General features: G+C 34.6%; 1 protein-coding gene across 2 annotated transcripts; it reads right to left on the reverse strand.

The window, feature by feature from the left end:
• Positions 1-160: 160 nt before the first annotated feature.
• Positions 161-12,091, reverse strand: LOC131946369 (cell division cycle protein 16 homolog). Of its 2 annotated transcripts, none has more exons than XM_059307083.1 (17): positions 12,000-12,091; positions 7,516-7,570; positions 7,274-7,368; positions 7,101-7,139; positions 6,776-6,904; positions 6,443-6,602; positions 6,049-6,143; positions 5,714-5,847; positions 5,367-5,446; positions 5,193-5,242; positions 4,457-4,527; positions 4,035-4,160; positions 3,666-3,818; positions 2,897-3,102; positions 2,357-2,412; positions 1,644-1,734; positions 161-1,291 (listed from the first exon to the last, which is right to left on the reverse strand). In XM_059307083.1, the coding sequence occupies exons 3-17, from the start codon at positions 7,334-7,336 to the stop codon at positions 1,065-1,067; spliced, it is 1,680 nt and encodes a 559-aa protein (XP_059163066.1). In that variant the 5' UTR covers positions 7,337-7,368; positions 7,516-7,570; positions 12,000-12,091; the 3' UTR covers positions 161-1,064. The 2 variants fall into 2 exon arrangements, with proteins under 2 accessions (XP_059163066.1, XP_059163064.1); XM_059307081.1 differs by having other exon boundaries at positions 11,965-12,082.
• Between the last annotated feature and the right edge of the window lie 655 nt (positions 12,092-12,746).

Raw genomic sequence — 12,746 nt, forward strand, 5'->3', positions numbered from 1 at the left:
TTGAAATTTTCCAAGTCATGGTCTCTGTTTTGTAAATATATATCTTAAGCTCCATAACATATGGTGACAGACATTAGAAAAAAGTCCAACACTTTCAATTTTAAGTCATTGGTATTTCTTGAAAAATGTTACATAATAACAAATAAACCATGTTCTTAATGTTTAGTTAAAACAATTATTTTTTACACTGAAATGTTTTCTATTTACAATTAGAAATCATGAACATTCACCCATTAAATAATAAAACACATTGTCACATTTATTAAAAAAATAGTCAAATATAAAACAGGATTTACATGTGATTATAGCAATCTATTTTGAGGGAGATTTTACTAAACATTCTAACTTAGTAATTAGAATATTAACTGCTACAAAAGTCATATAGTAAGCTGTCTATTCAGTGTGAGTAGAAATTCTGCCTTGGGTGTAACAATAATACACAAGAAACTATTTATCATGAGTCTGAGTGAGCAATTTACAAAAGATAAATGAGTTTCTACTAAATTACAATGTAAATCAACACGCTGACATGTAAACCAAAATCACTGCATAGTCTTTCTTCAAGTTGTCTTGAGACAAGGAGTATCTTTTTTTGAACTGTGTATAATGACCATGAAAATACTATACTAAATTGTGTATTATTTTGAACTAGCTAAGAAGTAAGAATGTTTTTGACTTGGGACATCTGTGGATGCTTTGTAGACTGATGAGTCTGGGTCTGCTTCAAGGACATTGACTGGGTCTGCCCTAAAGTAAGACAATAACAGTCTGCCCTAAAGTAAGACAACAAAAGTGTCTGCCCCAAAGACAAAGAATGTGTCTGCGACAATGATAGTCTGGCCTAAAGTAAGACTAGACTGACTGAGCCTGCCCAAAAGACAAAGAATGTGTCTGCCCTAGAGACAATGATAGTCTGGCCTAAAGTAAGACTAGACTGACTGAGCCTGCCCAAAAGACAAAGAATGTGTCTGCCCTAGCGACAATGATAGTCTGGCCTAAAGTAAGACTAGACTGACTGAGCCTGCCCAAAAGACAAAGAATGTGTCTGCCCTCCATGCTCAGACTTAAGAAGTTGAGTACTCCTCCATCTCAACCTCCTCAATAGACAAGCTACTCTCTGCAAATGGGTCGCTGTCCACTGGATCGAAGCCTGGTTTACTGTCGTCTAAGCTCTCATCCTTGCTGTCCACCATACTTTTATCTTTCTGTGAACTCCCAAAGAGCTCTGTGAGTTTAACTTTTCTAGCTGAGTCTTTGGTTGGGGTGGGGAAGTGTGGATCGTCATCAGCCCCTACAGTGGGGAAAGAAATAAAAACAGGTTTATTGCTAAAGTCGTTATAATAAAGTGAGAATTGTTACAATGAAGGATAAAAATAGGTAAAAAGATTGCTGGTATAAATCTAAATCTTAGTTTATCAGCAATGCAAGCAACCTGGGTAAGGCCTAGGAAGAATACATTCAGCCCCTCCATATGCAGTTAATATTTAAAAAATAGTTGAAAAATAATATTCCACATATCGTTTCAATATTTCAGATCCCTTTATCTGCCATTAAGGTGGATTTTTTTGTAATACCAGTTTTATGTATATGCTGGTTTCAATAAAATTGATTTAAATTAATGAACTTATTTTTGATGAGCATACCATCACAAGCTGAGATCTCTGACATCAAAGCATCCATTGAATTTGTTAACATAGTGGTAGAAAATGTATCATCTTTTCTCAGGCCCAATGCCTAAATTAGAAATACAAAATGTTGAAATATTTTAAAGAATGATAACATTTTAATGAAAAAAATGAAAACTTAGTGAGCAAACTGTTGCCATTTATTAACTACCTACTCAATAAAAATTACATTACAATATAGCTGAGAAAATGACCTTTCAATTTATTTTTAAACTATTCAATACATATAATTATTTTAAGTACTAAAAAGTAAAGTTCCTTATTAGACCTAGCAATCCATTGGGCAGATGAAGTAGAGTTAATAAGTTTCTTGCCCGTTGATGATGTGGTCAGCACTATGTCCAGTAGTCTTTACTTTCCCCAACGTAAGTAAGGTACCCATCAGAGCGAAGTCGACTCAGGGATGTTCTAAGTCGCGAGTCTGAACCGAGATTCAAACTCGCGACCTTCTGACTAGCAGCCAAATGCTCTTCAACACAACCACCCCATCCCATAATTCACCATGTATACTACATATTATATTAATTTCGTGTTAACATTCTAATTATGCAACTATGCAAATGAAAATGATCAATACCATCTTTCATAATTTTAGGATTATTCAAAACAAATTCCCAATGCACAGCTGAGTCATGCAGCACATCTAGGTAAACAAACAGATGATGACTTACCTTATGGAAATAGTTTACAGCCTCAGAATGATTCCCCATTAACGCATGTACATAGCCTGAACAAGGAAGTTAATATTTTATTTAGACTCTTTTAAAAATAAGCAAATATAATGCATATAAAATATTTTCATACAGGCATTTACATAAACACTAATGCAAAAAAAAATATTTGGAAAACAAATTCACTAAAGGTGTGTGATTATTAGAAGCAATAAACCCGGGTGGTGTTATGTGTTAGTATCTTTACAATTTAGACAGTTACAGGTGCAATGGACGTTCCAACACAAGATCTTTGTTAGCACACAAGAGTGTCTAGTCTTTAACCACACTATACTGAGGAGGACCTTGGATCAAAAGTTCATTGTACCTCTAACTGTGTTTAATTAGTCATGTTACTAACACTATCTGTTTTATTACTTTTTACATACATCTCACTGCAGTTACCATGTTTATTTATCTGTGTGATTATCAGAGAAACCAATCACAAATTATACCAAGTTTAAATCCCTAACACAAACAAGGCCACTAAAACAAACCCACCAATAGCTGAGTACGTGGAGGCTGTCTGCGGACACAGTATTTCAGCCTGCTTGTGGTACTCCAGCGCCTCCTCGTACTTCTTCAGCTTCCTGCTCACGTGGCCGAGGTTGTTCAGCAGTGGCTCCCATCTTTCTGGCAGCATCTCATCACACACGTCCCGCACTCGTTCTAGAGCTTTCAGGAAGTGGCTCTCAGCTTCTTCAAAACTTTAACAAATAAATTTTTTCCATTTTGATATGGTGTATTCATCACAAGAAACATATATTTTTTCCTAGTAATTTAAATGTAAATTCCTAGATAATATTTAGATAACTTTGTAAAACACAATAGACATTACAATTAAAATTTTTAAAATCTTTTTTTATATTAAAATTAAAATTTCTATTTAATATTTAGATAACTTTTCTAAAACAAAATAGACATTACCATTTTAAAAAATGTATCCTTTGTATATTAAAATTTAAACCTAGCCGCAACTAAATTACCATATTCACATTTTTTTTTGAAATACAATGTTTCTTAGGACAGGTTTATTTAATGTTTTTTTGGATGCCGTGGTCATGAGGTAGAGAGCACACCACTGCTTAACCAGCTTGGTCTAATAGGTACCTGACTCATGTTGGGGAGAGTAAAGAAAGCCGGACACAGTGTTGACCACACTATCGCTACAAATGCCAGGGTTACAATAACATATCATGTAGTACATAAAGAAAAAGGATGACCATACACACATGACTACTGAGAACACAGCACTCTACGTAAAACCTACTCCATGTTTCCAAAGGCTATCACACCCATCTCATGTAAAACAAAGGGATCTTGTGGCGCTATGCTCAGTGCTTGACTAAAGAACCGCTCGGCAAGTTTGGGGTTGTTAGTTAGACCATATTCCAGCCCAATATACAACACCGGCAAGTGACACCTGGAAAAAGTCATGAGATTTTTTGTTACTGACAATACAATAGTTGAATGGTATGTGGAATACTTTATTCACTGACAATTCAACAATTATATGGTAACTAGAAATTTTTTCTTTCATTGGCAATACAACACATTTCAATTGTACACAGAATTCAGTTAACTATCAATGTTAATTGTGTATAAAAAGTATTCAAAAAGAAGTTTTTGTTTCTCTCACCCCTTCATGATTTGTGAGGCTGTAAAGTAGGCTGCCATGGCCTGGTCGTGGTCCTTGTTCACGCCAAAAGTGTGGCCAAAAGCCAGCCAAGATGGGCCATGAGCCCTTTCTAATGTCGTTGCTTTACTGAGACGATAAAAAATATTATCAATAGATGGGACATGATAATCAAAACCTTATCAATAGATGAGACATGATAATCAAAACCTTACCAATAGATGGGACATGATAATCAAAACCTTATCAATAGATGAGACAAGAGCTCTTTCTAATGTTGATTTACTGAGATAATAAAAAACCTTATAAATATTTTGTCTGCGTCCATAATTGTTTAACAAATGCTTAAAAATTAAGTTAATTTCCCATAAAAATGGCCATATTTGATTTACTGGTTACAGAGGCAGGTGAAACAGAAAAATTACCTTAGAAACCACCTAGCAGGTAGAAAGTTCTCTGTTAACATATAGTAGCAGCCTACAGCAAACCAGGATATCTAGAACATAGAAATAGAACAATGTATACAAAATAAAATATGGGATGACGTGGTTGGTAGGTTGAAGGCACGACTGCAAGGCCAAAAGACTTCAGTTTGGATCCTAGGCAGGAGTTTGTAGGACAACTGTGTCCACCCAACACTTAAGGGTACCTGACTTTAGGTCTAAAAGGGTTAAGGTAAAGTACCCTTTTGAACCTTATGGTCCATGGGGCAGGTGGAAATTCCACTGTTTCAGTGACCTTAGCATATGGAGGTATAGTGTGGTTAGCACTAAGCCGAGCTGGGTTAACCCAGGGTTGTTGTATGGGATCCGAACCCAAGACTTTCAAGTTAACAGTCGAACCCTATACCATTCGACCACAATTTCCCAAAAAAGGGTAACTCACTTATACAAAAAACAATGAGTGAAACAATCACAAATATTTGGTTATTATTGATAAGACTGATCTACATTTTTGTAAAAGCTTTATGATTAAACAAATAGTAAGAACGACTCTGATTTAGGAAAAATTTTAAAAAGCTTATTTAATGCAAGAAATTCAGGTCATTTGGTATTTCCATAAGTCACACTCTGTAACAACTGTATCCGTTTTTAATTCAGTTAACATTGAGAAATGGCAAATAAATAACACCAATAGATGGGTTATAAAATGTAAACTTACAGACTTATCTGGGTAGTAATCAACTAACTTGTGAGCTAAATAAAACAGAGCTGAAAACAGAAAGTTACATATCTTATAACAAATTAGCAAAATATATTCCAATATAATACTATTTTCTTATAAATCAACATGGATTCATATGTTTCTAATGTAGATATGGGCATTAACTCTCACCATTAGAATTCCTAAGTTCCACAAGAACTGCTATATGTATAGGTAAGCACTGGCTATTATATGGATCTTTACTTAACACTCTAAAAAGAAACAAAACAAAGTATCTGGTATAATACAACAGCAAGAGTTATGCAGTATTATCATTAGCAATTTGTAATTCATTACAAAAAACTATTGCAAATTGTTAAAACTAACCAAAAGGTTTAAATTAATTAATAACTTTTGAAGTGTTAAATAAAACTTATCATTACCAGTTGCACTTTAGTACTCAAATTGCACCCAGAGTGGACTATTTATAAATGTATTTTTGCAAAAAAAATATCATGCTAATACCAAAGTTAACTTACTTGGAGGTTATTTTATAAGCAGCCCTAAAGTCACAATTGTATAAATGTTGTTCGGCTGAGCTAACTATCACATCCAAGTTGTTAGCAAGGGGAAGTAATGATGGAGACAACTCTACTCTTCCAGGGCAGTCATACTACAAACAATAGATTTTACAAGTATTAATTATTTTGTTATAAAATCAAGTATTTTAAGCAAACTAATATCTTTTAAATATGTGAATCACTCTTTGTAGCTTAAAGCAAATGGTAATTATCAAATTAAATTTAAATTATGTGGGTTCAAATACATCTAAAAGTGGTTAATTTCCTAAATAAAAGATATTTTTATTTTTCACCTTTTTAAGTCTGCTCTGGTAAAGATCCCTGACAATATCAGCTTCACTGGGGTGACACTGGCTGGCAAAAGGTAGCGAAGAAACCAGTTCTTGCTCTATCAAGACAACATGTCGTTAGTACAAAAAATTATTCTTGCCCCATCAAAACATTTCAGTAATAAAAAAAAAAATCTACAAACAACTCTTCCGCTGCAATTACCTTTTAACCAAAATTAGAGAAAAAGAATCCTGAACAAAGACTTTAAAGTACATTAAAGTAAAATTCAGAATAAAGATAACAAGTGATATGTCATCATACATAATAATAATTTAATACAAATACATTTTATATACTGCTATAATTAAAAATAAAGATAGTAAAACAAATAAGGTAAAACATCATAATTTAACAAACCTTCTTTAGCTGTAAGCATGTGATGATTAACTAGCAGTTCAAAAGCTTCGAAACAATAAACATCCAGTTTCAAGGCTTCCCTGTAACAATCAGCAGCTAGGCTACGGTTATCCATGGCTTCATAGATCTTCCCTCGTAGTAAACAGATCGAGTTTTCACACTGAAACATACAGATACAATTTTCAATGTATTTAATGATAAAATTAATATAAGATTTACATGGATAATATATTTTAACCATGCTGTAACTTATTTTCAGATGAAATAAATTGTTTAAAATTGTATGAGCAATTGGTTAACAATCTGTAACATTTATTTCGTAAAGCTACACACGTTTGGAAGTAAGGTTGTTTCTGTCCCTGGCAATGAGTCGCTGATGTTTGCAGCAGATGAGCTGCGACTGAAAGACATGTCTAACAGGTCAAGAATATTCAGGGCTTCTTGCCATTCTTTGCATTCATACTGTAACACAAAACTTCTGCATTAAGAAATAACTTCTGCATTAATAAATAAACTGAATGAAAACTATGTGGAGAGATGGCAAGGAAAGGAGGAAGTAGCAGGAAGATCACATATAAAGAAAAAGTTGTTTCCAAAAACGGGGATAATAATATATAACTATTATAACCACGGAAGCTTATATTTGTTTTACACTTACGTGGCATTTGGCTGCCAAATAACGACACGCAGTGTATGTCTGGTGGTACCAAAAGAAGAAAAAATATTGGTAAATGTTCACAATAAAAAAAAGTATGCAAGGAATGTAATAGAAAAAGTTTAAATTGGATAAAAATGGGTGGTCTGACCAAAACCCAGAATCAATTAGTATACCTTGTCTAGTTTTCGGCTTGTCAGTAAGTGAATGGCTCTGTGATACTGGCCGGTGTAGTACATAGTTTGAGCATACCAGAACAAATCTTCAACAGCTGAAACAAAAGAGGAAATTACATGCAATTTAGATAGGCTATCAGTTGCTAAAATTTAAGTGAACAGGGTGGCAACGACTAAAAATGTTTCGATCAAATTAGTAATGTTTTTGTAGTTTAATTTGAGCTCATATTAACATTTATTACCATCAGAAAGAGTAGCAACTTTGTCAGCCCAAAAGATAGCAGAATCATACTGATGCTGTGAAAAAAAAGGCCTTAAAGTGAATTTTAATTATCAATTACCATTAATAAAAGGTTACGTACATGGTTTTATTGTCCCGACAAATTTTCTCAAATAATTTAAGATTTAAAAAAAAAAAGCTATTTCGTGGAAATTTTAGAATAATCAAAAGTTCAGCCCAGAGTATAATTAGTTGTGCTTTAACAACATTTTAAAGTGAAAATGCAGCTGGACTGTTGTGTGACAAAAGTAAATCACTACCTGATGCTAGTGCAAGATATTTGATTAAAACAATGAAAATTCAATGACTGAGCTAATGAAAGATGAATAGAAATACAAACTGTTCAACTATGCTGTTGAAACACTTAGGCCTTGGTAAAATGTGAAATGGTGAGGTGGTAAAATGCAAATTATGCCTGCTGAATTATGGGTAAATAGCAAGACACACTTTACTAGACATTTTTTTGTTTTATGCTTTAGATTGTTTTTCTTTCAGGATGTGCGAGAAGAAAAGTTATAAACTAAACAAGTAGATCTATCACAAGCACTTGATGTTTTCTAAAATAATTTTCTTGATCTAGAATCTTGGTCTTGAATTTTTTTAAATATAATTTTTTTTTGCTAATTCTAAACACTGTTGCCCCTATCATCACCCACTCATATTTTCTTGTCAGTGGGAGAAAAATCCCACCTGGGTCAAGGGGTCACTGTAAGTTCAGATTAGTTTAGATATCAGTGGACGTAGTAGTATACGCTAAAGCATAAACATTGCAAGCTGAATTGTCAATGATGTTACTTTAATTTTAATTTTTCCATAAAGCAAGGAATATGAAAAACGTACTTCGGGTCACTATGAGTTCATAAAGAGGATGAAGCAACATGCCAAGGCTTACAACCACGCATACGACTTAGCGTTAAGAAACTGGTTTGAGAGATGTAGCCTACATTTCTTTTATAGAATGGTAACTTAACAATAGGCCTACTGTTTGTGAGTATTTGATTTAACATGTAGGCCTAGCTGAAAAATATCATCGGAAAATTTTGGACTGATATAAAATTTAATATATTACAAACAGTAGAAGGTAGGGATTTCCTCCAATCCAACACAATTAAGTATTACATGTCAACTTGTTATGCGCCATATACAAAGGCAGTTGACTCCGATTACAGTCTGCTTTTCTTTTTGGATTTGCTTCCATAGCTTTAATACAACCAAGAACAAACTACAAGGCAGTATAAAGTAGACCAAAAGTAACATTAAATTAAAAAAAAGGGTAGGCTTTTTTGAACCATGTGGTATTCTAAGTAATTTAAGTATACACAATGGAAAGTTATTAGGCCTATTCAATCATTGACAAATTTTGGTTGCAGTAAAAATTGGAACATCAGATTTATTAGACTTGAAATACATTTGCAGAAAGCGGCTACATCATTATATCATTATAACAATAACAACTTTAATAAAGTAAAATAAAATGTTTAAAAATCAAAGTCTGCATAAAAGTTTATTTAGGCCAAAATCACCAGCTCATTCATTGGAATTCGGATGCGGTAAAAATTTCCCAGACACCAGCCAGCGCAATTTAATTTACTCACACCAACAACTAGATCTAGTGGTAAAATTCGAGACAAAAATCGTTTTAAAATGTCACTTGACAAGCAGTTTTTGCATCCTACTTGCGTTTTACCGCATCGCCATTTCGCTTCTCAGATTTTGCCAAGACACAACGAAACACTAGTCGATCTTGAACTTGTTTGAACATTGAAAAAAAAACCAGCCTAAAATTAAAATTTTACTAAAAACTAAAAAATTAGCGAGGCTCACTAACTTTAAAGCGTCCTTGGTTGCTAACCAGAACATGGCTACCTCACCTGGGCATACGATTGGGCAATTTTTTCTGCTTTGTTCGAGAGACCACCTTAACATTAAGTTTAAAAATAATTATCACGCGAAAAATGGCGTTTTTTTCGCGTATTTTAAGCTATCTGAAGATGACAAAGCTATTTTTGGCAGATTTTTTTTTTTTAAATTTGCTTCCGACCATGGAGGTCAAGCGGAAACATGGGTATAGTTTGAGTTGTTTAAAAACTTTAAATAAAGGACTGTTACGTGTCTAAATGGCACTGTAAGGTAGAGTATTATTAGATTGATCGTTTAGTGAAAAAATATTGTAATTATTTTGAATCCATTTTAAGAAATCGGCAGCCAAAAAAGGTCACTGAAAGCACGTAATTTTTTATTGTGACGTCATCGCTATTGTTACGGAAGCTGTACAGTAGTATCCTCTCGCTGCTTATATATTATATAATTGTATTCTTTTCACTTGACACTCTTTTTCAGCTTATTTTGCTAGCGTAATTAGACTAATTAAGCCTAATTATGGATATTTCACCTGGCTTTTGGATTATACTAAGACTCTAAAAGCCCTTAGCCTTAAACCACAACGATCTGTTTTTTTTTTTTTTAAATTTTGTGTTGATCCCTGGAATTTGTAGTGAGCGTTGGTCTTTGTGTGCTTATTTAGGCCTAATTATTTGTTTTCAAATTTGTTATAGCTTAATTAATTTGTCTTAATTCTTATTGATTTCATAAATTTTAATTAGGTTAATTATAATATTATTTTCACTGGTCTTCGTTGATACATTTATTAGGCTTAGTAATGTTTATATTATATAAATATATTTATCAGGGGCGTAGCGAGGGGGCGGGGGTGCGGACCGCACCGGGTGACACCATTTAGGGGGGGGGGGGGGGGGGGGGGTGACACCAAGGCAAAAAATAGCAAAATATATAGGGAAAAACTTGAGGGGGGATGCAAATCGAAAGTTTGAGGGGGGGGGGGTGCTAATCGAAAATTTGTCCCCGGGAAGGGTCGCTACGCCTCTGGGGGGGGGGTGACACCATTAAGTGCCGCACCGGGTGACACCCGACCTCGCTACGCCACTGATATTTATATATTTTATTATATATTATTAAGATTTTAGAGGCCTGATAAATTAAATGATTTTAGCGTTGAGTCTAGGTTTACATTACTAATTAGTACTTAGTAAACCAAGTACGCATGGACTAGGACATGTGTGTGCTGTGCCGGCGTTGTGGCGGGCGATGCCTCTCGCGCTGACAAACCAGCGCGAGCGAGCGAGTCGTGTGTCACACTTGGCCTGTGTCGATGTTTGGAATGCATAGGCATAGGCCTAATTCTCGCTCTCGGGTGATTAATTTTTATGCGCTGACATTTGAAAAATCAAATAGACACACATCTTAATTAAATACATTTAATTTGAACTTTATATTAATCTAGACCTATAATACTAATTAGGGCCTATAACTTGGGATAACAAAGTACTTGGAATAGATTTAGCGCATGCGCACACTGTGCTGTGAGTTTTCTCTCGCTGGTTGACAAAAGAACGCAGGCGGGCTAGCGATGTTTGTAATTTGCATATATCTTCGCTCACAGGCGATCATTTTAATGCGATTGGCCTATTTTTATTTTATAGGCCTAATTAATTGTATTTGATAGGCTAACTTTTCTGGTTGACAAAACTAAGCGAGCGAGATGTCTGTCACGCGCACTGCCCGTGACGCTGTTTAGAATGTATTTCTCGCTAACTTGATGAATTTGAATGCTATTGCAGTGTTTTTTAAAATAAATCAAATACTTACAAATCTTTACATTTTAAACTGAGCATAGACAAAACTTTGTAAATAACACACCTGTCCCAAGTGAAGTGAGAGAAGAGGGTTAGATTAATTTTACAATGACATCGCTATATTTTATGAATTGCCCTAATTAAGCATTGCTAAAACACTTACACTAGTTAATAAAACATGCATGGGATTGAATATCTTTAAAAAGATTAGATCTATACTATATATTCTTGAACATGTTGTTCATTAATTTGAATTTAGTTTTCCTTTTTAAACACCCTTCCATTTAAAAAAAAATTAAATAAAAATATTTAAAAATTCTAGATCTAGATCTAATTCCATTATGTGATTTTTTATTCTGACGAAGACAGTGTCCATACGAATAGAAATGTGGTAATAAAATCAAATGTACTGTGCATATTCTGCTAAAATCAAATCAGCTGCAAGGTCAACCCTGCAGAGTTCGTCTCTTCAGAAAAGTAATGGCGATCTGGTTGTCACGGATTATTTGGCTTGCAATGCTTGGAGTGGCCAATTAATAAAAATCAGTAATTAAGCTCCAAATGAGTTTATTTTCAACAAATTAAGTATTTGATTGATTAGAGATTGATCTCTAGTTTCCATTGGTAATGTTTAAATCGAAAAATAACGAAATTTAAAATTAGTGAGTATCTCTAAAAAAATTAATCTAGATCTAGATCTAGTAGCTGTAAAGTGTTATGTCAATTATTTTGTTCATATGACGTCGATTTCAATGTACCTTATCAATGTAGCTTTTTACTCGACTACGCATACTTGCTAAACATAATGGAGGTTTTAATTTCAGTGTATCCTCTTCTTTCACACTTCCCTCCTGGGTAGCCATTTCGAAAAACAATGTTGTGTTTAGCCAATCACCAAAACATTTTTGACTGCTAGGACTAGATCTAATTGGCATTTTCATAATTTGAATTCTCGCTAAAGATTATTATGTTTTCGAAGATTTAGCGTCGATCCTTTCTTTTCCGCAATGGTATCGATTATTTACACATATATTGACATATATTATTATCTAAATATATTTATTGTAAATTTACGATAAGCTTTGGTACGACAGTGAATGCAGGCTCATCCAGTGGCATAGCAAGGATTTTTGGGCCCCTATGCAAAAAGTGTTAGTGGGCCCCTCAGAGGCGTAGCGACCCTTCCCGGCGACCGGGGACAAACTTTCGATTTGCACCCCCTCCCCCTCAGACTTTCGATTTGCACCCCTTCGCAAACTTTCGAAAACGGGCCCCTATTTGCCTTGGGCCCCTATGCCTTGCTTACGCTAGCTTTACGGTAGCTACGCCACTGGACTCATCCAAAGGTGCCCGGAATTTCCTGAGCTCGGAACAGATCCACCCCCCCGGGAAGAAATAGACAACATAAAATGTATATAGAAAATATAGACATAAACCAGTATCAGCCTTCCCCCCCATGAGGTTTGAGGTGCGTTTCCCCCAAAACTTTAAATATGCCCCCCCCTCCCCCCCCCACAACCATCGGAGCAAAATGTCTGTC

This window comes from Physella acuta, unplaced genomic scaffold (assembly GCF_028476545.2).
Source record: "Physella acuta isolate Inbredline_101_S28 unplaced genomic scaffold, ASM2847654v3 ptg000555l, whole genome shotgun sequence".
Taxonomy (NCBI): domain Eukaryota; kingdom Metazoa; phylum Mollusca; class Gastropoda; family Physidae; genus Physella; species Physella acuta.

Coding starts and splice junctions, on each gene's coding strand:
- LOC131946369 (XM_059307081.1), bottom strand. CDS start 12,069: ATGGCTACCCAGGAGGGAAGTGTGAAAGAAGAGGATACACTGAAATTA. Junction 6,905..7,100: donor ATTTGGCAGCCAAATGCCAC/GTAAGTGTAAAA, acceptor TTTGTGTTACAG/TATGAATGCAAAGAATGGCA. Junction 3,103..3,665: donor ATAGCCTTTGGAAACATGGA/GTAGGTTTTACG, acceptor TATTTGTTAAAG/TTTTGAAGAAGCTGAGAGCC.